The sequence below is a fragment of the Doryrhamphus excisus genome, chromosome 8, assembly GCF_030265055.1.
Source record: "Doryrhamphus excisus isolate RoL2022-K1 chromosome 8, RoL_Dexc_1.0, whole genome shotgun sequence".
NCBI lineage: Eukaryota > Metazoa > Chordata > Actinopteri > Syngnathiformes > Syngnathidae > Doryrhamphus > Doryrhamphus excisus.
The window spans coordinates 19,595,297-19,622,040 of record NC_080473.1 but is presented as its reverse complement, the minus strand read 5'-3'; the positions used below and the strand labels follow the sequence as shown (position 1 = coordinate 19,622,040).

The 26,744-nt window shown below is 41.5% G+C and overlaps 2 protein-coding genes across 3 annotated transcripts in view; one reads left to right on the top strand and one right to left on the bottom strand.

Moving 5' to 3' along the window:
- The first annotated feature begins 822 nt into the window (after positions 1–822).
- Positions 823–23,560, top strand: dhx36 (DEAH (Asp-Glu-Ala-His) box polypeptide 36). Its single transcript, XM_058079130.1, has 27 exons — positions 823–937; positions 1,147–1,393; positions 1,740–1,897; positions 1,981–2,046; positions 3,261–3,492; positions 3,571–3,609; positions 3,691–3,861; positions 4,061–4,140; positions 5,361–5,435; positions 6,915–7,081; positions 7,172–7,253; positions 7,321–7,461; positions 8,093–8,198; positions 9,947–10,034; positions 11,127–11,182; positions 11,273–11,337; positions 11,794–11,937; positions 12,222–12,339; positions 14,612–14,710; positions 15,490–15,663; positions 15,748–15,834; positions 15,900–15,983; positions 16,870–16,969; positions 17,053–17,143; positions 18,643–18,763; positions 20,958–21,110; positions 21,181–23,560. The coding sequence occupies exons 1-27, from the start codon at positions 888–890 to the stop codon at positions 21,430–21,432; spliced, it is 3,246 nt and encodes a 1,081-aa protein (XP_057935113.1). The 5' UTR covers positions 823–887; the 3' UTR covers positions 21,433–23,560.
- The window catches only part of LOC131134176 (rho guanine nucleotide exchange factor 26-like), a 28,543-nt gene continuing 24,498 nt past the window's right edge, over positions 22,700–26,744 (bottom strand). The window contains exons 13-16 of one of the 2 annotated variants that reach the window (XR_009131360.1): positions 25,178–25,251; positions 24,974–25,078; positions 23,338–23,535; positions 22,700–23,212 (exon numbers count right to left, since the gene is read on the bottom strand). Coding sequence is in view for 1 of the 2 variants with exons in the window: in XM_058079131.1 (XP_057935114.1) it covers positions 23,393–23,535; positions 24,974–25,078; positions 25,178–25,251 (322 nt within the window). In the remaining variant the exon portion in view is untranslated. Of the gene's footprint in view, positions 23,536–24,973; positions 25,079–25,177; positions 25,252–26,744 lie in introns of both variants that reach the window. The other variant, XM_058079131.1, reaches the window with a different exon arrangement.

Below are 26,744 nucleotides of genomic sequence, written 5' to 3'. Positions count from 1 at the left end.
GGAAAGCCATCAAATTACTGTTAGTGAGTATGAACTCCAATAACGTGAATTGAGGCGAGAAGAACATGAAAGGTGGAACATTGTTTGTGTGCCAGTAGCAACAAGAATCTGGAATGAAGGCAGAAAATAGCTATTATATTGTGCCTTTGTGCTCAAATGAGGACAAGGGGATTTTTGCACGTTTTATTGTCTGAGAGAGGTGAGCATTTGTTTCAATTTTGGAGACTTCGCTCTGCCGATGGAGTGTACTGTGTTATAAATTAGGATGTGAAGCCTACCTTAATAGAGTAGGGTAGATCATTTTCATTTGGTGGTGACCTTTAAGGCAGAGACAAAAGGTCACTCAGAATGCATCACCGAACTGTGAGTATGGCTGCTTTGGCAGCACATTGCTTGTATTAACTTCTTTTTGGGTCAACATTTTGTTCAATCCATTTGGAGTACAGTAAGCCATCAATGCCCCGCCCCACTTGACTAAGAGATTCCACTTTTTAAAACACTCCTTTACAATTTTTTAATAAATTTAGAATGAAAGCCATTTTTGTTAAATTGCATTGTTTACTATTGTCAACAACAAGGTGTTAAATTGGTCAAAAATGGCCACTATTTATGTAGGTATACAAATGACTTTTTTATACCACTTGGCCAAACACCAAAATGTAAAAATCATAAATGCAATTGGATTTATTCAGTATCATTTTAATACATTTAAAGATGTGAAATTAGTGCTATGTTAATCTATTTATCTTAGCTAGCTAGCTATTTATTAAGCTAGCTAAGATATTTATTTAATATTAAGCTATTTATTGGTCTATACTTCCCACCTTGGAAGTATAGACCAATCACAGCGCAAGACGTCTTTTTCAGGCAACATTGAAGATGACGTCATGACTGTGCGACATGCCATAGATGCAAACGCTTACATAGCTTTTGACAGGTATTGTAGCCTTATGTTCCAGTTACGCGTGTCATTTGAATATATATTGGTTAATGTAAGTGCTGGTATCGATACATTATAGGTTTAAGTCCTCACGCACTAATCTAAGATCGTTACTCGCCGCCGGAACAACGTTAGTCTTAGCAAGAGGGACCGTTTCACCAACAGTTCTGTTGTCAAGCTAATTGTCTCTCGCTGCTCGCTGACAGAGTTATGAGTTATAAATATGGAGGTGGAGGCGGTGGAAGCAGAAGCAGAAAAGGTAGTGGTCGTAGAGGCTATCGAGATGGCAGCAGAGAAAGAGCCGACAGAGGACGCGGGTCCGGTGGGAGCTCTAACAGCGTTGACGAGGACCAAGCTGGTGGCCGCCATCCATCACACCTGAAGGGTCGTGAGATTGGCTTGTGGTACGCAAGATACGGAGCCGTGAGGAAGAAAAATGCTGATCGGAGATCGGTATGCTTCACCTTTGTTTACCCTTAATGCGTGTGAATGTCTACAGTTTTGCTGCCATTTAGACTACCCGTCCCACTTCAATTCCAAATTACCCTTTTTTTTTTTCAAAACAAAAAAAAATGAGGGGAACACCACAGTCTACATGTATCCCGACGGTGATTTAAAAGAACAGGTTAAACAAAGCTAAACTTTGCCAAATTGCTATCATTAGCTGACAACAAACACAACCACTGCATGTGTGTTGTGTGTGTGTTATGTGGGACTTGCAATATTGCTGCAGCTAGGGAGTGGGTTTCCACAAGCACGTATTTGAGTAAAACTCTATTTCTATCCTACGTTTTTGCAGCGAGCAGTGGTCCAGATGGATGCGGCCAGGGAGCAGAACATTATCAAGCTGCTTGATTCCGTCCAGAATGACCAGTCTGGTGCAGCGAGACCAACGAGAGAAGCAAGAGCCTCAGCGTCCAGCAGCTGGCGTGCGTCGTCCAATAAAAGTGGTCATTGGTGAGAACATTTTCATAGCTTTTAATGTGATGTGATAACATCAAATACAGATATTTGATGCTTTCACTGTCGATTCTATGCAGCTACTTTGATGGAGACATGCCTGAAGAGGAGGAACAGAAGACTGACATCAAATCTGAGGAGGAAGAGTAAGACATTGATTGACACAACACATAAAAAAACAAATTAATGTTACATTCTACATGATATTTTTCATTTTGCTGAAATGTGCTGCTTTATAGTAGTAGTATTGATTTACTATCCACTGAGCATAAGTCAACACACAGCCATTATTGTCTACATAGCTGGCAACAGTTGTGAGTGCACCACAAGCATCGGGGTCTAACCTGTGGCCCACAGCACATATTATTTAATAAAATGAAATACTAAGCACTGATTACATTGAAATAGTTAGAAAATGAATAAAAACAGCTGTCATTTGTGGAGATTAAAGACAAAATATCAAGAAAACAAAGAAAAAAACCCACAATTTTATAAGCACAAATTGTGAGTAAAAATAATTTCATTTTAGTAGCATATAGTTGAAATATGACATTTTAAAAAAGTCGTAATGTGAGAAACAAACAAAATAAAGTTGTAATTTTTTGGTAAAGGTTAGGTTGGGGAACAAATAATGTTGTGGGAATGAACATTAGGGAATAAAGTCAATATTACGATTTTATTTAGTTTTACAAAGAAAGTTGAAACAATTTGGAAAATTAGAAAAAAAATACAAAAGCATGCAAAAAGCAAAAAATCCTCAGTAGGGTTACGTGGGTATGCTGGGGTATTCTCAGCTGACATTGGGCGAGAGGTGGGGTACACCCTGGGCTGGTGGCCAGCCAATCACAGGACACATATAGACAAACCATTCACACTCACATTCATACCTATGGACAATTTGATGTGGCCAGTTTAACCTAACAAAGAGAAGTCAATACTAATAATTAGTAGGGCTGTCAAATGATTAAATAAAAAAACATTATTATTATGATAATTAATCACTGATTTAGACCACACATGCACTCATAATAAAGATGTGGTTGGGATGTTCGGGGTGCCTGTGAAAGCATCACACGATTTGTCTAATGGGGAAGTGTTGCAGTGACGAACGGACTAGAACATGTGTTTGTTTCTTTCAATGAATGTTTCCTTTTCTATGCCGGCAGCTGTTGATGGTACAACCACCATGCCTGTCTCTATTGCCTAGATGTCTGGTTTGGGTGTTCAGTCCTTATCAGTAGATAGCAACGCTATGCAAGCTGTACACTGACTACTCTAAAGTATATCATTAATAAGATACAATGTACAGTGCTTAATCACATTTGTGAGATTCTCTTGTGTTTATTTTTCTTTTTAATAGCTCCATCACTCAGACAGTTAAAGATGAGCCCCCTGACACATGGGATGATGATGATGATGAGCAGGAGCAGCAGAAGCTGGAGGAAGAAGAGGAGGAAAAATGGAAACCTAAGCAAAAAGACAAAGATCTAGAGTTCTTACTTCAGGAAACAGCCAGAGACCGTTCACTGGATGAGTCGTTGCAAAGAGATCTGCAGAGTAAGAAATCACACCCCAAGTACAAGGAGATGCTGGTGAGTATTTGTTACAGGCTCACATTTCTGTCACTGCGTGTTGCATGCGTGCTGATGGGCCTTTGCTATTTGCCTTAGACATTCAGAGAGAAATTGCCATCCTATGGGAAGAAAGAGGTTTGTTTCTGCTAACATCCACATTCTGAATACAAAAGCCTCTTTCCTCAATCTTACCCGCATCTGTTCTTCTGCCGTCAGGAGCTGGTGAAGCTCATCAACTCCAACCAAGTCCTGGTTGTGAGTGGGGAAACTGGCTGTGGCAAGACCACCCAGGTGACCCAGTTCATTCTGGATGACCACATCAAGCGTGGCATGGGCTCAATGTGCCGGGTGGTTTGCACGCAGCCACGTCGCATCAGCGCCATCTCGGTATGTCACCCAGAAGTGTCCCCTTGCAAGTTGTTCTTTTTTAAATTTTGGACAGTAATCATTATAACAATTATAATAATAATAATGCATTTTATTTGTAAGCGGGGTTTTGATGTTATGTAGATGGGGTAGATACTGGGTAACGTTAGTGATGTGCAAGCGTTTTAGTAGTCAATTAAAGTTGTTTGCTTCCACACAGGTAGCAGAGCGTGTGGCGGCAGAGAGAGCAGAAATTGTTGGCAATGGAAATTCGTGTGGGTACCAAATACGCTTGCAAAGGTAAGTAAGGTTGATGTTTTTTCTCCCCCCTCGTGGAATGTTTGCAGAGCATTTGGCGCAAATAGCACAGGAAATGTAGAAAGACGTCCCACACGATCGTTGCCGTGATTGTTTACCAGTCAGCTCAGGGGAGGTGAAGAAATTACAACAGCAGCTTTGCAGCTGCACCACATCACAGCAAGGGAGCGCTTGGTTTGCTCACCACAGTAATGGATAATCTGGCATCACCATAGAGTTTTATTTTTTATTTTTTTTTACAATTTTCGGTTATTGGAGCTACTGGATTTATTGGTATGACATCCTAATTCTTCGTATTAGCCCAATAATTATCGTACACCCCTACCTCTGCATGTAAATCCTTTTTAGTTTAGTTGCAATAGATTAACTCAATTCAATCCCAGCCATTTTTCACCCCTCATTAGATGATGTTTCAAGGCACACAGAATATTGTGTTCTATGGCTATATAAAGATGGAACCTGCCAAAGGAAGATTAAACTCCTGTCTTTCATAAAAAAAGTTTTTTTTTCTACCTTTTTAGTAGAACATAAAAAGGAAAATATCAATTCCCGTCTAGAAAAGGGAGAAAAGCAGCTTTTTGTGAAAAGATGCATTTCAAGCAAAACAGTTAATAATAATTTTAACACCATGAACTATGTGCAGTTTTCACACATGGATCTGAACTATGTGTGTGCATATGTGTTCATGCATTAAAATTTCCCTACAATGTGTAACCTTTTGCACACTTCTTTTCCACGTTCTCCCACTCCTCCTTTCTGTCATGTTTGATTCTTTTTTTTTTTGATGCTCTTATCAAAATTTCTGCCACATTATGGCCCTTTATACTATATGTCTTAAATTTGCGCTGAAGTGAAGAGTTGTGTCATCACACTCTTTTTCCCTCACGCAAAATACGTTGTTGGGGTCAGGCGTTCATAAAAAGTCAGTCTTTGGTATTGATAAGTTTACAAAATGTACAAAGTTGTACCTACGTATCCGCTTACAAGGCTTAATGGTACCAGAGATGAAAGTAACAAAGATGGGAAAAGATAATGCTCAGTAACTGTCAGAAAATTATTTTCATGTGGTATTTTCTCCCTTGGAGTTGTAGAAGTTACTACAGCATGACAAACTTTTATATTTTAGACTGAGCATCTGTAAAGTGTGAGTAAAGCAAATTGGTGTCAGCAGGAAAATGCTCATTTTTATTCTTTCTTCTCAGCCAGTTACCACGGAGACAAGGGTCGATCCTGTACTGCACCACAGGCATTATCCTTCAGTGGCTTCACTCAGACCCGTGAGTCTTCCTCATCTCAGCGCTGACTACTTCTGCTAGTTATTGCCCTCGGCTGCCCGATCTTTCCCTGTGTCACTCTGCTTCATTGATTTGTGCTTGACTCTGCCATCAGTGCAAGATGAATTAGAATGGCTCCCCATCCTCTGAGGCGCGCACACACACACACACACAAACACTCTTGACTCATCTCTGCACGCCCTCCCTTGCATTGCGAGTATCGAAACAAGAGTGCCAGCTTTTGTTGTTGTCTCGTTTGTGCTCATCCCAAAATTGACACGACTCGACCGGCGTGAGTCATTTGAAGGACTACAGCAGTCTGACAAAATGCTGCAACTAAATGCTGCCTCATGTTTACACAGCAGCAGGCCTACAGGTTGCTGCACGTCACTTTATTTAGAAACACTTTCACTACAGAGAACACAACCACAGATCAGTTCATAGAGGTACAAAACACAGACCGTCATCAGAGAGCCTAAGCGCTTTTCATGCCATTCACTTTATTTTCAAGCCATTTTGGCTCGGCTGCATTTGTTGTATTGCCATAGGATATTCATTAAAATAAAATAACTGGCATCTATGTTCCTTAAATCAACCTTAAATGGCAAAGCTACACAAAAAAGGACATTTGTTACTAATGACAAAAAAATTATTCCTCTCTCTATTAGGGTTTGAATATTGCCCCCTCACTATCTTTCTATCAATCAATTTTCTATGGCGCTTATCCTCGCGAGGGTCACAGCTATATGTTGGAGCCGTTCCCAGCTGACTTTGTGCGAGAGGCGGGGTACACCCTGGATTGGTCGGCAGCCAATCACAGGGCACACTCACATTCATACCTATGGACAATTTGGAGTCACCAATGAACCTAGCATGTTTTTGGAACGTGAGAGGAAACCGGAGTACATGGAGAAAACCACCCCTCAATATATAGCAACTTTTTCAAACAATTTAATTCATGATTGCTGTGTCATGATTGAATATGGCCAATCGTTAGTTTGGAAATGTATATTTAAGCAAATTGTTTGTGTTCTTGGCCTAAAATGAGTATTTTCAAATGTAAAAAACGTTTAATGAACTAACCTAACAAACTAAAATACAAGTACAAGTAGGGCTGCATCTAGGCCTGTCACGATAACAATTAATAATTGGGACTTTCCCGTCTCATAATTATGACCTTAATGTCATAATGACATTCCCATATCAAGAAGGGAAAGTCCTAACCTAAAAAGGTTGTAATTATGATTATTGATTATCATGTTTACCTCCATAAACACACGGACATCATGTTTTACGCATGCGCGCCACTTCCTGGATGCCTCTCGTTCACATTTCACATTTTTCCGGTGATGTAAAAGCCACATAAAGTATCAAATTTGAACCAAATATTCAAACAGGGCATCAATCCCCTGCAGTGGAACCTGTGTTATTGTCATGATAGTGTACGTGAGAAGCTCATAAAACCAACTTGTCTCTTGTCAGGCACTTATCCAGTGTCAGCCACTTGGTTTTGGATGAGATTCACGAGAGAAGTCTGCACTCTGATGTTTTGCTCACCATTGTCAAGGACCTGCTCAACATCCGAGATGACATCAAGATCATCCTCATGAGTGCCACGCTCAATGCAGAGAAATTCTCCAAATATTTTGGTATATCAAGCCACGACTTTTAAGTATAGTGGGACAATGCTGTATTACATAATTCAATAATTTGTGCAGTAATTAGATCAAATTTTTTAGACAACTGCCCTATGATCCACATCCCGGGTTTCACGTTCCCAGTAGAAGAGTTCCTCCTCGAGGACGTTGTGGAGATGATCAGGTAAGAGTGTGAATCTCATACCCAGCCTGACTGTTCCAGTTAAGATGGAACCGCTTGTTTTTTCCAGATATTGTCCAAAGACTCAGCCTCGTCGCCCCGTATGGAAAAGAGGCTTCTGGCAGGGGCGCCATTCCAGACCCGAGAAGGAGGAGAAGGAGGCGGAATACAAGGAGAGCTGGCCTTCCTATGCTCGCACGCTGCAGGCCAGGTTCATCAGCAGCTTTTGTTGACTTCCAACAAAGAAAATGGACTTTCTTGTGATTGGATCCTTTATGCCAGGGGTGTCCAAACCTTTTCCAGCGAGGGCCACATGCTGTTGTGAAAAATGGAAGGGTGCAACTTTGCCACTTTGATATTTTGTAAAGCAACACGTGTAGATATGCAAAGAAGTTCTATACTGTATATTTCAAAGAAGAACTTTCAGTTTTCTCATGTAGTGTTGGTGAGAAAGTTAGTATCACCATCCATCATTTTCATTTGTTTTTTTTTACTTTTTATTTTTTCAGTTGTTTACTACCCAAATAATTATTGTAAATTAATTTAATATTTTACTTTATTCTTGGAAAGACACTGCAGATTTTTTCTGTTGTATTTTTTCAAGTTTTAATATAAAATTGCATTTATAGAATGTGCTGCTGGTCAATTTAAAAAAACAGCAGTCGGCAGCAAGTGGTCCTCGGGCTGCACTTTGGACACACCCTTTCTTTCTGGTAAATTGTCTTAATATCATGCAGAAGCACATGGGATTGTTTGGAGCAGATTTCATTTGCTTTCTAATGCAGTAAAATTGTCATCTCTTGTTTCAGCTAAAATATGCATAACCTATTTTTTTTTTACAGATACTCTGACAGCACCATTGCTACTCTTGAAATGCTGGACAGTGACGACAAAATTGACTTGGAGCTCATCTTGGCACTTATCCGATATATTGTGTGGAACGAGGAGGTGAGTTTGCCTTTCATTAGGTACGGCACACCTGCACAACAAGAGCAGGACTCACAAATACTGTACTCAATAATGGCATATTTACACGGACAACTAATAAAGTCCCTATCATTTGTAGACAGCATATTAGAGTAACAGAAGGGTTCGCTTTCAAGCACGCTGTGACATAAGATCAGAAAGAATGACATAGATCCTGAGTAGCTGAACCGCTCTAATGAACAAATGCACAGATGCTCTCCCACTGCATCCTCATTTGCATAACAGCTCTCCGATTAGTCCCACTTTCCTTAAGTTATGCATACAGTATGCAGCCATAATGAGAGCTTTGCTTTTTCAATCCTAAATGCACCAGCATCATTAATGTAGGCATATACTGGGCAACGTACACTAAAGTTCCAGTATTGGATCTTTACTGAAACTCCCATAGAGCAGCTTCACACTAACCAACTTCTATACTGTTAATTGAAGCTCTCGGCACAATACCGGAAGTCCTTCGAAGCATTTGGGAATGTGACCAACTACAGCGGAGTGGGCGTGCCTGGAGACTGGCTGTGGTTGGAATACATTAAAACAGATTGTTTTCACGGGAAACAAGAAATCCAAAGAAATACAGCTGAATAGGTGCAGATTCTGGAAGATCTTTCTGTGCTGGTTATTGTGTGTAGCTGCTCTATAGGAGTCCACATCTCAATAGAAAGAGTTGAAAAATGGGCATAATATGTCCCTTTTAAAATGACTGCTGATTATTGTATTTGTAGATTTGCATTTGTGCCACAAGCCGCAAATGGCCACTGAGCCACACTTTGGACACCCATGTACTGAAATGCTTGGTGATTGTATTTATACGAGTTGTCAGCAACAGTGGAATCATTTAAATAAGACAGCAAGGCCCACAAACACAAGTGATTAGTGCAGTTACGTAGCCCTTCCCCTCATGAAGCACCAACGTCTAACAGCCAATGGAAGAGCTGCTTCACTGCTGTGATGTCAGACAGTGACTGACTGATTGGCTGTGATGGAATCCTGAATGGAGGATGCGTCCAGCTGTGCTGACTGGTTGATTACATTGCAGTGGTCCATAATTAAAACTAACTTCTTAGGAGAATACATTGCTATGGTAACATACGCAGTAGCGTGAACCTGCTCAGAAGCAGGCTATGTTCGGGGATGAGAGCGCAGAGCCCGGCAAAAGAATCTTTGAAGTACCACTTATCCCACACCTTCAAAGTTTGGCTGGTGTAGGGTGAGAAGCAAAGACGAGATCCTGCATAGCTTAAACTTCCTTGGTAGTACAGGACAATGACATGCCATTCAGCATGCATGTTTACTAACCAGTGAGCCAACTTTACATGTCTTACTAATTTAGGTTACTTGGGTGATTAATACGACACTCGCAACAGTGGTAGATAACCGCTCATAATAATGAGATGTCATTCAAAGACAGCACTGCTGGAGGCTATGAATATTTTTTTCATATCTGCTTCTTCTGAGGAGATGAAATGAATTTTTTCACATAAAGGCTGTACTTGTCTGTCAATCACAAAATAGAATGAATCCCACCCGTAACATGCCTGGGACATCATGTTCTAATGAATGTTACAGGAAATGTTGAATTTTGCAATAATATTGTAATCTATGAGGTGCGGTTAACATTTTATTTAACGTCACTTATCACTTTGTCCACTCCTGTTGTGTTTTTTAAGCCTTGCCCGTATCTTGGTGTCTACCTGTAAGTTCTTGTCCAACAGGAAGGAGCCATCTTGGTCTTCCTGCCCGGCTGGGATAACATCAGCAGCCTCAATGACCTGCTGATGGCGCAGCAGATGTTCCGATCAGGTAGTCACACACGGAGTCTATGTCGGCGACTTTAATGTCCCTAATATGTAATAGCGGTGTGACTTTATTAAACATTGTTGGTTGAACATAATTAGCCTTATAGGAGGAGCTCTGGAGCAACAAGAGCTATTTTTACTTCAATATGAAGAAGAAAAAGAAGTGGTGACTGTACCCACATGCACGAGTGGGTGTTCTCAGCTAGTGATATGAATTTGTTAGCTACTCATGTTAGCTAGCACTGAACGCATAGCTAATCATAACAACATCATGACTGCATATTGTTATAGTCAGGCTGAATCAAAATTGTATGACAGTTGGGATGCGTTTTAATTCATAACACTGGCTCACCCAACCACTAGTGGCAGCATTGGCCAGCCGGCGATGGAGTTCTTATGTTTTTTTGGTTTTAAAAAAATGTGGTTTAGTTGCATCCAGCCCCGAATATGATTTTTAACACTGATGCAAAGGCTGGTACGCTTTGCAAGATTCACACTGCCTTGAGGCAATCACTCCACATTTCCCTCACTATATATTGCTTCCACACTTCCACACTCAAATATTTACTAATTAATAAATGATTTGTGGCTGTCTACAGCCTATTAGCAGGTTAAAATGTAAGCAATTTAAGCAAAATGTACCTATTTTATCAGGGGTGCCCAAACTTTTTCATACCGCTGTATATTTGATTACTGTTGAGCATATACAAGATTCCTAAACGGTAAATGCTATATTTTTAGTGAAAAATTAAAGCTGAAATTCTGCTAGACTGAATCCATGGTGGTAAAGGCACTGTCATACAAAACTATCCATATATTTGTAGACCTCGCTGTTACAGCATTCTTGGACCCATCATATAATAGTATTATATTAATGTAATATTAATGTGATTCTCCTGATTGTAGTTACTAAGAGTATAGGCAGACTTAGATAGGCTTAATTAATTTAATGTGCATTAGTCAATATCTTAATTCCCCACATGTGGTCCATAAAGTATCATATCAGTTGATGCATTTCACCATGTATTATTAGCAGCTCCAGACAGCAGGAAGTTGTGCTGTGATGTTTCCAATACTGCATTGTTTTGTGTTTCAGACCGCTTTGTTATCATCCCGCTGCACTCGCTCATGCCGACGGTTAATCAGACGCAGGTCGGTATTTACCACTTCTCTTGTCTCCGACAAATGTGTTCCTCAATATAACCAAAATCCAATCTCATCTTCGTCCTCCATTCCTCCCAGGTGTTCAAAAGGCCTCCTCCCGGCGTCCGAAAGATTGTGATTGCTACCAATATAGCGGAAACAAGGTAAACGTGACTCTTTGCCTGCTCCAAACACCACATGTTTTTGGGTTTCTCCAAGCTGAAATATGATGGCACTTTTGCCACTTTCGCTGCATGTGTGTGTATGTCAGTGTGCAAAGTAGTCCCGGGAATTTGTGGACGCGATGATGAAAGATTAATTAGCATACATCTCTTGGACTCATTACCAAGGTCTGGAATATTGCCTTGAATGGAACAGACTATCTCTTTGAAGATGCTCACAAGTCTGCGTGCACACACACGCATTTAAGAAGCAACCCATGCTCTCCAACACTTAGCTAAAAATAGGTGCTAAATTCCCCCTTGGGCTCAATTTTTTTTTTTTTTTACTTTCACAACAATTGTATGTCATAACGAGGGAGTTTCAGACCGCTTGCTTTGAAGTGTTTCCCCATCTGACTTCATTCCCATTTACTAACCCCCCTCTCCTCCACCTCACAGCATCACCATAGATGATGTTGTTTATGTCATCGATGGAGGGAAGATTAAGGAAACTAACTTTGACGCCAACAACAACATCAGCACCATGACAGCTGAGTGGGTGAGCCTGGCCAACGCAAAGCAGAGGAAAGGACGTGCTGGCCGGTGTGTAGTATTTACACATTTTTCTCTATGATCATATGCAATGGTTACCTTCCTTTAATCATCCCAGCTCCCCATTTGTCTCCAACACTCACCAACCCGCGGCAGCACGTAGTCTTAAAAGCAGAATGCTTCCAGCTGGCTGTGTTGCTTTTGTTGACTCGCTCCAACATTAGAGTGGAGCCAGATCCAATTAGCGGGAGCTGCTTGTTGTTTTGTGCCATTGATTGTCAATTAGTCGACCGACATAACTTTTGTTTGCTCTCGCTTGGCGTACATACATATAGAGTGTGTCCAGGGAAGTGCTATCATCTCTACAACGGTCTCAGAGCCAGCCTGCTGGATGCCTACCAATTACCCGAAATCATGAGGACGCCACTGGAGGAACTGTGCCTGCAAATTAAGGTCTGTACGAAACATGTGCCGCAGAGTCGACTGTTGCAATATCCCCAACAGTCACATTTGAGTATACCCTTGTTTATTGCGGTTAATTGGTTCTAGACCTGACCATGATTCGTGAAGTTCCACAAAAAAACCAAAGGCGTATTTTTACATACATTTACTACGTTAATGACACGTTAACACAAGTTTGCTTTAACGGCGGCAATTTTTTGGATGTGTGATTGACATGCACCTCTTTCACCCTCAGCCCCCACCGTAGTTTGATTGAAGCACAGTAACTCTGTACCCACAAGCTGGAAAAAATATTGCGCAGAAATTGAGAAAGAAAAGAGTATTTAGCACTCATAGTCATCAAATCTTACCTTTATGCATTCCCACATAGTATCAGCATTTGGGAACAAATATGACGTGAAAGAAAAAAGGAGGAAAATACATCCAAATACGTCCATACATCCCTCTTTGCATCGGAGAACGGTATACGGTGCGTTCAACGACCGTCAAAAAAGTAGGACAATAGCCCAATAACTTTTTTCTCCATTTTTTTGTCGGGAACTGCTATTTTCCTGAAACTTACCTATGTTGCACTCTTGATCACTAAAGAACAGAAAAATGGAGAAATCAACTTTTTTTCTTATGGAAGATGAGAGTCTGAAGGAAAAAAGGCAGGACAATGTTCAAGGTTCCGTGTTTATGTAGCCGTAGAAGACAATATAATCCGTGCCTTGAAAAATCTGTCAAAATGGTGGCTGAAGGGCCACTGAAGGGGTTGTCATTGAAAGAGCTAATAAATTGAATATTTTTGTAGCTAAAGCCTAGAAAACCTGTTTATGACTTTCTAAACCAATTTGTCCTGACTAGGAAACAAGAACAAGCATATGAACAACTATGAATTGGCAACCAAATTGTTATTTCCATGTTTTGTTCATACACGGCTAGATGGACCGTGTTGTGATATCATGAGCTTTGTTCTCCATGTATCACAGTCACCTGTCCAGACACAGTCTCAAGTTCTTGTTTTTTAATGCATAAGATTAGACACATGCAATACAGAAAATAAGTAAATGTCACAAAAAAAGTGGGCAAATAAATTGACACACAAAGACTGCGGATTTCAGAAAATAACAGATGAAATCACTACACTACAGCAATGAAGTCTGTAAAATTAAATAATTAAAAATAAAAAATCACAAAATTTTTAACTATAATGATGAAAATGGTAATATTAATGATGATTATAATGATGGTAATAATGATAAAGATTATAACAATAATGATAATAATGATAATAATATTACAATGAAAATAATAACAGGGGAAACAAGACAGTGGCATGAACATGATTATATCCTGTAAAAAGGGGTAGGCATTTATAAGCTTTTGCTTCAGCCTACTCCTTTTGGGCTTGGGATCAGATAGTTGAATACAAATGTAAATAATGGAAAGTTATATTTTGATTGATGTAAGAAATGCACTGTAATGATTCACATATATGCCCAAATAAAGGGAAAAAAAATATATATATATCATGGTGACTTACTTGATGGACAAACGGCTGGTCTGTGGCGTATTTTCCAGTTTATTTTGAATAGGTGGAAAACAGTTTCTATCCCTGCAGCATTTGTGAGCGTGAACAATTCATTTGTTGTGATGCAATCTCTTGGAGCAAAGTCCTCTGCATGCCACATTGCATGCCACTAAGTGCAGCAGAAACACTCAATTTCCTCCACATTTACACCATAGAGTCATGCCTGTGTAATGAAGTTTTACACTCTCTTCCTGTGGGCTAAGCTTCTAAACCCTGTAGCTCATCCTCCGTAAATTCAGGGGGAAAAAGACAAGGTTCTGGATCCTCATTTGTCCCAGTAGTCGTCGTCAGCGGCTCTCACAAAGTCTGCAATGATTAGTATTAGCAAGCACTTACTATTCAGCCGACCCAACCTGTGGAGGCAGTGAGAAGGGTCGTCTCCTGTAGCGATGGCTTGCTATTTATTTTTACCACCTCTTTGCAAAGCCTCCCAAACCACTCCATCCTGCCCCACGGCATGCTAATGGAACACAAAGACAAAGTTCACTCCCATCGAGTATTTGCAGACTCTACTGAATGTGTATGTGAATGTTGTATGCTGCAGAAATACCACTTGGATGCGTTTGTTTTCAAAGTGAAGCCAGCATGTGAGAGTCTTGACTTAATGTAATGTATGTGTATGCGAAACAGACCTTGTTAAGTCAAATATGAGTTATTAATAAGTTATGTACTCTCATATTTGCTGTGCAGATACTGAAGCTGGGCGGCATAGCTCACTTCCTGCAGAAAGCTCTCGACCCTCCCTCTGAAAAGGCTGTGAACTTGGCCATCAAGAACCTCAAAGAATTGGTAAGAAAAAAAACACTCCAAGAGTTCAAATACTGTCCGCCATGCTCGGGAGATTCAAAAAGTTATCCAAGGTCCCAGTCGACAAATTCTTGGCTTTGCATCAAGCAGGAAAGGTCATGGATATTCAACCAAAATATGCCTCCAAAGTCAAACAAAACTCTCGTTGAGGGTGTAGGTGTGTTTACTTCTTAGCATAACTTCTTAGCATCACACCAAGTTGTAAAAGTGGCCCTTGCGTCCTTTCATTTTTTAGTATGTGGCTCTCAGTGCAAAACATTTGGGCCCCCCTGCTATATTTATTTATTTATTTTAATTTTTTGTGTCCTGTCCAGCCATTGGGGCAGATCGTATTGTTGATCTAAATGCCCTTACATGCTAAACAGATTTGCTCTGTGTCAGGAAAGGTGTGAGCTATACCTTCCATGTACTATGAAATTTTATTTGGAGTTATTTTATGTTTTTATTATGCAAATTTGGAGTGGCCGGACCAGAGTAAGATGGGGCACACAAAAGAAGAAGAAGAAAGAGGGAAAAAAAAAAGGGCGGGGGGCAGTAGAGAGAGACAAAAACAGTAGCAACAACAATTCCCATGACAACAACAGTGACAAACAGGACTGCATCAGTTAAATGTCAATGATGGCTAAGGGTCGCAATGGCGATGATATCACTGAAATGAAGACATGAGCCGTGATAGTAAACAGAATTACATAAAATTACATAAAAGCTTAATAAAAGCTAGGAATTACATTGCTTCATATGTGTGCTTTGCTGCGTGTCAGAACACCTTGGATCATTCCGAGAATCTGACAGCGCTAGGGTTCCACCTGGCTCGCCTGCCCGTAGAGCCTCACATCGGAAAGCTCATTCTGTTTGGAGCTCTGCTGGGCTGCCTGGACCCGGTGCTCACCATCGCCGCTTCCCTCAGCTTCAAAGACCCTTTCTTCATACCCCTGGTACAACGCCGACTCTCACACATGAAAGCAGCAACAATACACAACCGCACTCGGTTTGCACTTTGTCATGTGACTTCCTCTTAGGGCAAAGAGAAGATAGCAGACATGAGGAGGAAGACCTTGTCCAGAAACTCCAAGAGCGACCACCTCACTGTGGTCTATGCCTTTCAGGTAGGAGAGCAGCTCACATCTCCATACGCTGTGTGATGGAGAGACTGATCCAACTTCATTTTCAGGGCTGGGAGGATGCTAAATACCGTGGCGCACGCTGCGAGAAGGACTACTGCTGGGACAACTTCCTGTGTGCCAAAACACTGAAGGTGAACAAAATAAAAGTGCAGCTCATGCACACACAAACGTAGATTTTTATAAAATTTTTTGAACACATTTTTAATCATTTTGACCTTTAGGCTACATGCAATTGATGAGTACCATAAGTACGTGAGTACTTGCAGCCAAGGCAGTTAGTCCAAAGATCTCCCTGTGTTCATTGGATAGAGGCTGCTACAGTGTTTTCAAAAAGGGAATTTGTTATCTTTAGTAATAATTTGTCATGCATGAAAAAGTGGAAAGGAAAACATATATATATTTATATATTATACGTATATTTATAAGTATATTGTACAAGACAGCAGCAACAGAACCAGCGTTGCAATAGCTGTAAGGAGCCAACCTCTCAGCCAGCACTGATACTCCTGTGGAGTTCGTCATATACAACAGTACGGCACGTGTAACACGTATTTGTGGACTCGACACACAACTTGGACTCCGGTCATAATTTACATTATATTTGACTTGAATTGACAATATCATCAAAGACTTGGACTTTGACATGAATAAGTTAAAGTAATATGAATTTAAGCTATAGTAATATTTGAAGTTAAATAAAACTTGAAGGTGTATATGTTTATTAAGTGTGCATGTCTGTAAAAAGCTTGGGAACCACTGAACTAATGTGATTGTTATATCATTTCCATCACGGCAACATATTTTCCCTTTGAATCTGCCTATTGAATGCCCGTATTAACATCCAGTCAGCATTAAGAACAAACAATGAATGTGTGGTTTAGCCTTCTGTGTATCGGCTGAATCCTATGCTATGCTATGTCATCACTCAAGAGATGTTCAAGCTGCTGTTGTCATTGTCGTGTGGATGGCGTTTCCCTGCAATGCCGAAAAGGTGTAGTAATTGTCTTTTCCATTTAGATGCTACACAACATGAAGGGCCAGTTTGCTGAGCATCTCATGCATGCAGGCTTTGTCAGCAGCAGGGACCCCAAAGACCCCAAATCAAACGTCAACTCAGGTGAACACCAGGAGGTGCAGTCTGGTAATAAGTAAAAATGGCGACACACTGACAAAAGAACAAAAACAATCCTCCTTTTTCAGATAATGAAAAGCTCATCAAGGCTGTGATTGTCGCCGGTCTGTATCCTAAGGTGGCCATGATCCGACCATCCTTACAGAAAAAGAGGCCTGGGTGAGTTACGTTATGAGTGCGAAATCATTATTATTGATACTGGGACAGAGAGAATGGGCTAGACCAGGGGTCTCAAGCACGTGGCCCGCGGGCCAAATGTGGCCCGCAGGAGGCTAGTTTAGGCCCCCGGCTTGATATGAAAGTTTAATGTTAGTGCGGCCCGCCAAGTTTGATATTGATGCTGTATGGTATCATGTACCCAGAAAAAAATATTACGTTTGATTAATGTTCATGTTAAAGGTTAAATAACTGTTAATAGTTATCCTCCCTATCCATGTGGAAGTGGTAAGTTTTTGGCTTTTTAAGTTTAAAGGAAATAACTTGGAGGCTACCGTTTAGGTCGCTAGCTCTCTAGTTTGCGAGTTAGCATGTGTCTCAAGACCCTGCAGTTGCGCAATATGTTGTAAATAAAAAGAGTATAAATGTGACTATAGTCGTGTTTTGTCATGTCTACAGGGCTCTAATAATGCTTTGTTCATTTTAATCTGAAAAAAATCATTTGTCTACCCACCGACTATATGTGGTTTCTTAAGTTTTTATTATTTGCTGTTTTATTATTATTATTATATTTATTTATTACTGATTGATTGATTTTCTTTATTCTTGATTTGTTTATTTATTTTTCATCTTATTTTGTGTAGAAAAATAAGACAGTGGAATGTTTTATCAGAGCTTTTCTTGTAGAAAATCGGAACCAAAGCAAAGTTGATTCATTTTTTTCAAACCTGATGCGGCCCAGTCTCACCCAGACCCTAGCTCCAGTGGCCCCCAAGTAAATTGAGTTTGAGACCCCTGGTCTAGACGGTTCAATATTTCATCAGTAAATGATCTCTTTCCAAGTCACGATGCTCAGCCAGCTTCTCTGAATCTTTGTACGTGCGACGCTCCATTATTCTTTATTTCACTACCAAAGCAGATGGTCGCCCGTGAGCAGGATTGTTCCTTGCAGTTGAGCTGATGGTGTCGTCTGCCTCCTGCGGCGCCATTTGGGAAACGGACTGTTAAATAAACATCACAGCTGTCTTACCTTATGAGCCACAAAAAAAATGTCACTAAGATGTATGTAGCATATACTTTAGAGTAGTCAGTGTACAGCTTTTATACAGTTCTCATTAGGTGCTCATTAGACTCAGGACTGGAGACATACTTCCACTCCATCACATCACCAGCAGCTTCCTCGGCTTGGTTGTGTTTGGGCTTTCTACCATGTTGGCAAACCGCCATGTGGCCCCGTTTATGCTTCAGAATGTACATGTTGGCATTCATGCAGGCAGCACTCATGCTGCCTCAGAATGTGACCAACACCCACCATCATGCTTGACCTGAAGAGAATTGTCTCGATATTCATATTTTGAGATGGAAAAACAGGGATAAAAGTTATCATATTCTCTAAATTGTGGCATTGTGCATAGCGTTTATCACAATGACGTCAACTTCTAGTACCTCGCGCGCCCCCCCCCAACCCAATAATGACACCCATTCTGTGTTATGTCATGCAGGGTAAAAGTGTACACGCAGGCTGATGGAAAAGTGTGCATCCACCCCAAGTCTGTTAATTACGAGGAGACCAAGTTCAACTACACGTGGCTCATCTATCACCTCAAGATGAGAACCAGCAGCGTGAGTAATCCTGGGAGGGCATGGGCGGGCGGGGGGGGGGCAAACATCACATATGTGTGCGTTGCCGCTTGGGCAGGTGCTTTTGGCACCATCTCAGAGTGAGGATAAAGGTTGGCAGTCGGGGTCTCGGCCGCTTTTTAGCTTGAATGAATATTTGATGAAAAGGCCACCTTTCAGCTCCCTCTCAAAGGTGCTTTCAAGCTCCCGCACATTTGTAAGAGATGTGTGTGTGTGTGTGTGTGTGTGTGCATCACAGGAACACACCTTTCATGTCCTTTCTTGTCATGTCACCGCTATCTTCATCACCATCATCATCCTCTGCTGATAATCACTGACGAGTGTGAGGCTGTCAAATTCACACAAAGAGAAGAGAAAAAAAAAACACAGCCATTACGTTACGTGACAAATTCACAGGCTGGTCTGCTTGGCTTCTCTTCAGCACTTCCTTGATTACCTTTGCCAACAAGCGTGTTTATGATGTGGCCTTTGTCATCACAGATAATCCAGAGGATAATCCCGTGGGATTTTTGTTGAGAGTTCACACACTGATGACCAAAATGTCTAAAAGAACTCCTCGTTTTTGACATAATGGGAAATGATCCAGTGGAGCCTTGGTTAGCGTTCCAGGTGCCTCAATGGGGTACAAGCCAGTGCCTTTGCTGTGCCAGTCCCAAGCCTGGATAAATACAAAACCAACTATGCAAATCAACAACACGACTTCCATACCGGATCGGTCGAGGCCCGGGTTAACAACGACCGCCATCATTGCTGTTCACCTACAGGGTGCCGGTGGAGATTGGGTTACTGATGGTTGAAGGAGAGGAGGAAGATGTGCCCGTAAGAAGAAGAAAAAGAGGAGGAAGATGTGCCCGTAAGAAGAAGGAGAGGAGGAAGATGTGCCCGTAAGAAGAAGAAGGAGAGGAGGAAGATGTGCCCATAAGAAGAAGAAGGAGAGGAGGAAGATGTGCCCGTAAGAAGAAGAAGGAGAGGAGGAGGATGTGCCCGTAAGAAGAAGAAGGAGAGGAGGAAGATGTGCCCGTAAGAAGAAGGAGAGGAGGAAGATGTGCCCGTAAGAAGAAGGAGAGGAGGAAGATGTACCCGTAAGAAGAAGAAGGAGGAGAGGAGGAAGATGTGCCCATAAGAAGAAGAAGGAGAGGAGGAAGATGTGCCCGTAAGAAGGAGGAGGAGAGGAGGAAGATGTGCCCGTAAGAAGAAGGAGAGGAGGAAGATGTGCCCGTAAGAAGAAGGAGAGGAGGAAGATGTGCCCGTAAGAAGAAGGAGAGGAGGAAGATGTGCCCATAAGAAGAAGAAGAAGAAGGAGAGGAGGAAGATGTGCCCGTAAGAAGAAGAAGAAGGAGAGGAGGAAGATGTGCCCGTAAGAAGAAGAAGAAGGAGAGGAGGAAGATGTGCCCGTAAGAAGAAGAAGAAGGAGAGGAGGAAGATGTGCCCGTAAGAAGAAGGAGAGGAGGAAGATGTGCCCGTAAGAAGAAGAAGGAGAGGAGGAAGATGTGCCCGTAAGAAGGAGAGGAGGAAGATGTGCCCGTAAGAAGAAGAAGAAGAAGGAGAGGAGGAAGATGTGCCCGTAAGAAGAAGAAGGAGAGGAGGAAGATGTGCCCGTAAGAAGAAGAAGGAGAGGAGGAAGATGTGCCCGTAAGAAGAAGAAGGAGAGGAGGAAGATGTGCCCGTAAGAAGGAGAGGAGGAAGATGTGCCCATAAGAAGAAGGAGAGGAGGAAGATGTGCCCATAAGAAGAAGGAGAGGAGGAAGATGTGTCCGTAAGAAGAAGGAGAAGACGAGGATGTGCCCGTAAGAAGAAGAAGGAGAGCAGGGTTCAAGTTGTTCTATCATGGTGTAGATGGGAAGAGAAATAGAGTAGGAGTTATTCTGAAGGAGGAGTTGGTTAAGAATGTCCTGGAGGTAAAAAGGGTGTCAGATCGGGTGATGAGTCTGAAGCTAGAACTTGAAGATGTGTTGTTCAATGTTGTTAGTGGCTATGCCCCACAAGTAGGATGTGAGTTGGAGGAAAAACTGAAAAATGTTCCTTCTAAATCCATCAGAGCATCACGTCAACTTCACTTTGAGGACAAGGTGACATTTTCTTGTGGCAGTAGAATCATTAGAAGCCATCTCAGCTCCTCTAATGGAGATACCTCTACGCCTCCATGGCGTGTTGTCCTTGTTGAAACCATCCACAGATCTTCCTGTACGACTGCACCGAGGTGTCCCCCTTCTCCCTGCTTTTCTTCGGAGGCGACATCACTATCCAGAGGGATGAGGACCAGGACACCATCGCGGTGGACCAGTGGATCGTCTTCAGGTCACCGGCGCGCATCGCTCACCTGGTCAAGGTAAAACCCCACTGGCGACAAAGTCCCACGCCAACGTGACATTGACGGGAATTTGCTGCTTGTTCTCAAGAGTCTCAAAAGGGAGCTGGATTCCCTGCTGGAGGGCAAGATAAGGAACCCGGCTCCCGTGGACTGGCAGAACCGCCAGTCCAAAGACTGTGCTGTCATCACGGCCATCATAGACCTCATCACCACGCAGGAAACCACCACAGCGGCGGGCGCCGCCGGAGCCGACAACAGTACATGGACGCCCAGAGGACAACATATTTATTTCAGTGATGACGATGACGATCAGAGGACTCATGCTGGGGACACGACTTGATAGAAAGAACCACAGGTTAGTTGACCTTCCTGTCACTTGGCCCTTTATTGCAACTTAGACTTCAGAGCACCTTATAATAAATAAAAAAAAGTCAGTACAAAGCCAGCATGGGTATACTTTAGAGTAGTCAGTGTACAGCTTGTATAACAGTATGGATGCATCGCCCACTGAAAAGGAGTCGACAAGCAGCCATTATTGTCCAAATAAACACATTGTCCTTTTCATGTTTCAGTACTGTTGTATCGTCCCTGGACAACATACATAGTAATAACATTGCTGAAATCCGCCAGATGAGCTCAGAGGGAGGCTGATATCATTGCAGCACCTCAGCAGCCATAACCAGTGACATTATTTGTTGAGATGAAATACATGATGGAAAGCCATATTTCTTAGCTCGCTTTTGAGTGTTAAGTTGCTGTGTGAAGAGTTATCTGTATGACGACCATGAGTTATATATTGAGCGCCAAAGAGGACTGATTTCCAATTGGCTGACAAGCTCGTTGTGAGTTCCCTTTCAGCTCATGATTAGCTCCTGCCAAAAAATGACCTGACTCGGGAGCATCACAGTATTTAAAGGATTAGTAGAAGTTCTAAAGTTAAGGAGATGTCTGAGATTAGAACATCGCCATGCAGTGTTCAAAGTTTACGAAAAAAGCAGCGGCTTATACACAGAAATTACGTGACATGAAATAAAATGGTGGTTTACCTGCTACAAAAAAAACTTACCTGTTGCTGACCTCTGACCCGGCATTTTTATTTATTTATTTTAGCCAAGGTGGTATCCCCAAGATAAAGGAAATGCTAGCAACACACACAATATCTAGTCGCTAAAGTGCTAACTCTCAATATGTGATATGCAAAGCTAGTATCTAGAAAGATGCTAAGTTCGGAAAGTGCAGATCTACGTATTGTCATTTTGCATTATGCTATGTCAGTATATGCTAACAGTTAGCATGCTAACACCCAAGAGCAGGATAGCACAATGTCAGTTAAATACAGGCCTAAAAACGTATACTTCTCCCACTACCGATCCATGGAAAACTTGAGGGAATGATGAAATAATTTGCATCCTAATTTCCGACTTTGAAAATTGTTTTGGGAAGTCTGCCCAGTATTCACATTCCTTAAGTGGAACATGAACCCATTTCTTTTTGGTGTAAATGCCTTTTCCATGTCATGTTTTTTCAATGAGTGTTTATTCCCACTTTGTATAACCGTCCTTGAAGGCATCACTGCTATACATCATGTTCAGTCCCATAATGATGAGTCATATTCATAACTGTTTATTTGATGTGTTTGGACTATACAGTCACTCATACAAGAACTGCTCCTCATGCTCATGTGTGTTTTTAACAAGCAGGTTTCAGGACATCGATGAGCATTTAGAAAACACTTTACATATTTACACGGTACGCTAGTGCTTCACGACGTATTTCAATTCGTTCATCGGAAGGACAATTGGACAAAGCCGTGCCTCCTCGAGGGTCCTTGCCCACCCCCGCCGCTTCCCTCAACAGTAGCGGCCGTGTCGTCAGAGCCGTGGGCGTGTGACAGATGGTCCCGTCGCTGCTCTCAGACCTGGCCATTCATTTCCTCACGGCGGGGGATGAAAAGCATGACTCAAGGCTAAAAGAAAGCCAAGGTCCACCTCACACAAGTTCAGGCAAGCTTCATGGCGCTGCAGCGTGGAAATGTCCAAAGAATACACATTAGTGTGTCACCTGACAGCACATTTTCTTCCCTTCTGCTCCGGCTGGTAGACATCATGAATATTCCATTTCTGAGTAAAAAAACAAAAGTGCCTTAAGACTGAGTCATTTTAGACCAACAACTTCTGCCTCGTCATGGGAGTGTAACTGTGTGAAGACACCCTGGAAGAAGGAGAAAGCTGGTGCACCAGCAGACCTTCACATGAACAATCATGAAGTCCCTGAAGGCATCGCAGCATAGGAAACGGACGTCACACGTTGGTCTCCAGTCCTTGCAGGCGGTCCATCCTCTGCATGTTGCGCTCGATGGTGGCCCGGCACGTGATGGGCTGGGCGCACTCGGCCAGGAACCAGCCTTTCTCACCATCACGCAGCCGCTCGCCCTCGAACCAACCTGAGCACGGGTCGACCAAATCACGGAAAGGTGACGCGTCATGCATGACTTCACATCACAGCATTATTAGTACGTTTGGCTTTTTCTTTGGCTTATTTCACAGCAAGCGTACGACCGCCGTGGTTAAAAGATCGCCTGAGGTGCATCTGACTACAAATCATTTAGTGGTGTCCAAAGTGCGGCTGTGAGAGCCATTTTTGGCCTTTTATTTGATTTTTATACCCTTGACATAGTCCCAAACTTGCAATAATAATATTTTATTAAATATTATAGTAATATGCTTAGTCATCCATAACTCAAAGCTAAGATGTCAGCGTATGTAAACTGCTGACCCTGGAAAACTATGATTATTCTCCATCATGATATTATGATGCATATGAATAATAATATAAATAACTTAGCATATCTACATGTGTTGCTTTACAAAATATCAAAGTGGCAAATTTCACAAAAAAAATTATACGGCTAAAAGGATTTTTTTCCCCCATGTTTAGTCCTATAAAATTGTGACTATTTTCATTTTATTTTCATAAAATTAAATGTTATTTTTCCCATTTTTTACTTTTTTATTTTTAAGTTTTATATTTAAGTTTTAAGTTTTTTGTTGTAATTTTTTGGCCTATTGTGACTTTATTTTCTTCATATTTGGACTTTATTCCCCAATCATACTTTTTCCACAACCTAATTTTCCAAAAATTACAATTTTATTTTGTGTGCTTCTCCTAACACTACAACCTTAAAAATAAATTTAAATTTAATATTACCTAAATTTTTTTTATTATTATATTCATCTCATAAAAGTGTGAATTTTTTCTTGTTAGATTATAACTTTTACTTATCATGATGCATATAATTAATAATATAAATACCTTCTTAGCATATCGACATGTGTTGCTTTACAAAATATCAAAGTGGCAAATTTAACAATTTTTTTTTTATATGGCCCTCTCTGGAATAACGGCTAAAATGATTTTTTTCCCCCATGTTTAGTCCTGTAAAATTGTGACTATTTTCATTTTATTTTCATAAAATTAAATGTTATTTTTCCCATTTTTTACCTTTTTATTTTTCGAGTTTTTTGTTGTAATTTTTTGGCTTATTGTGACTTCATATCATACTTTTTCCACAACCTAATTTTCCAAAAATGACAATTTTATTTTGTGTGCTTCTTCTAACACTACAACCTTAAAAATAAATTTTAATTTAATATTACCTACATTTTTATATTATATTCATCTCATAGAAGTGTGCATTTTTTCTTGTTAGATTTTACTTTTACCTCAATTTTTTTTTTACTTGAAATTACTGCAAATATTTTTTGAAACTATATTTTTGTAATGTTCCACGGGCCACAAATGGCCCCTGGGCCACTTTGGACACCCTGATTGAACAACATTGTCAATATGTTTGATAGATTTAGTTTAGTTGCTTTTCTTACCGTCGTCCACAGTCTGGGACAGGAGCACCACGTCGGCCACCTGCAGGGACAACTCATCGGGCTGCTTGGCTGTGTAGGTTCGAATCACCTCCACTTGGACTGCATCTGGAACAGCAGCAGCAGCACGCCATTACCATTACCATCACCGTCAACATGACTCTGATCGTTTTATCAGATGTCCACACGAGGGCGCCAAAGGCTTACTAGTTCTGTCCTGCTCGGTTTCATCTTTGTTGATTTTGTGGCCCAGGGCGCTGATCCACCTTGCCCGCTCGTTCCTAAAAGAAAGTAATATTATGTCGGATCAATACATCTTCATATGGTCCTTGGACACCACATCAACGTACACTGAATGGACCCCATTGAGTGGCTCAGCAGGTTTTGCCTTACACCCCTGACCCCCCTTTCCCCTTCCCCTCAGTTGGACAACAGAGGTGTGTTGTCAGCGTTCCGTGGGTGATGGGAGGAAGCACAAAGGGCCGAGTCTCAGGAGGCTTTAGCTTTTCTCTCACCTCTTGTCCTCGCCGTGGGAAGAGAACACAGAGTGGGCGGAGCCACGCAGCTCGGTTTCCATGAAACTTTGGCCTCACCTGTTCCTAGAGTGGGTGGGGCTTAAAGCAACGGAGGAGTGGCTCTCCTGTGGCGACTGGAGTGCATGTTGAAAATGCTCCATATTAGCCATATTCATATTCATATATACATATAAAATATCAGTTCCCGACTAAAAAGATTTTTTTTACATGCAAATAACACCAGGAACCATTTTGGATATAAGTAATCAGCAGTAGGACATAGGTGAGTTTCAGGAAAATATCAGTTCCCGACTAAAGAGATTTTTTTTTACATGCAAATAACACCAGGAACCATTTTGGATATAAGTAATCAGCAGTAGGACATAGGTGAGTTTCAGGAAAATATCAGTTCCCAACTAAAATTTTTTTTTTTTTTTTTTTTTTTTTTTACATTCAAATAACACCGGGAACCATTTTGGATATAAACGTGTCTGGAAACATCATTTTTAAGGGTGTTACTACTAAATAATATACGACCACATCAGCATAACCCTCAGGGTGTCCAAAGTGCAGCCTGGGGGCCATCTGTGGTCCGCAACCAACTAGTAGGGGGTGTCACCAGACATGTGTGTGTGCTAGCGGCCCCGCCTCCCCCCACAGAGACAAAGAGACTCGCTCCGTTCAGGCCGTTGTTCTATAAAACCAACATGTTGGACAGCCACTTCATGGTTATCTGTGGAAGGAATGTAGCGAGTGTGTTTACACGCATGTGCCGCCTCCTTCCTGATGTTAAGGCGCTGAAAGGGCGAGAGAATGTGGCGCATCATAAATCCAACGTGGGGGCAAACGGGGCAGCGCTGTCCCACCCAGATAAAAAGCGATGACAGTCTTTCTTCTGTTCTTCCTTCCTCTTTCACAGCAGCTCATCTCCATCATCAGCGTGTTGACCTGCTATCCGTATGCTTCCCATACCATTCCAACCCGAGCACTCCACAAAAACATCACACAGAGGGAGAAACTCCCATGTTGGAGGGGGAGGGAGGCATGATTCCCATCACTGGGGCGGCCTCTTCTAATCCTTACTTGAATGACAACACAAACATTCTGGATTGAAAAGTCTTATATTTTAGCTGCAAAGCCTTGACAACATTTCAAGGAAATTGGAGTTTCCCTTTAAACCAGGGGTGTCCAAATGTTTCCAAATTTTTGGTAACGTTGTAATATTCCCAGAATATTATGACTTTCCCAAACCCATATGA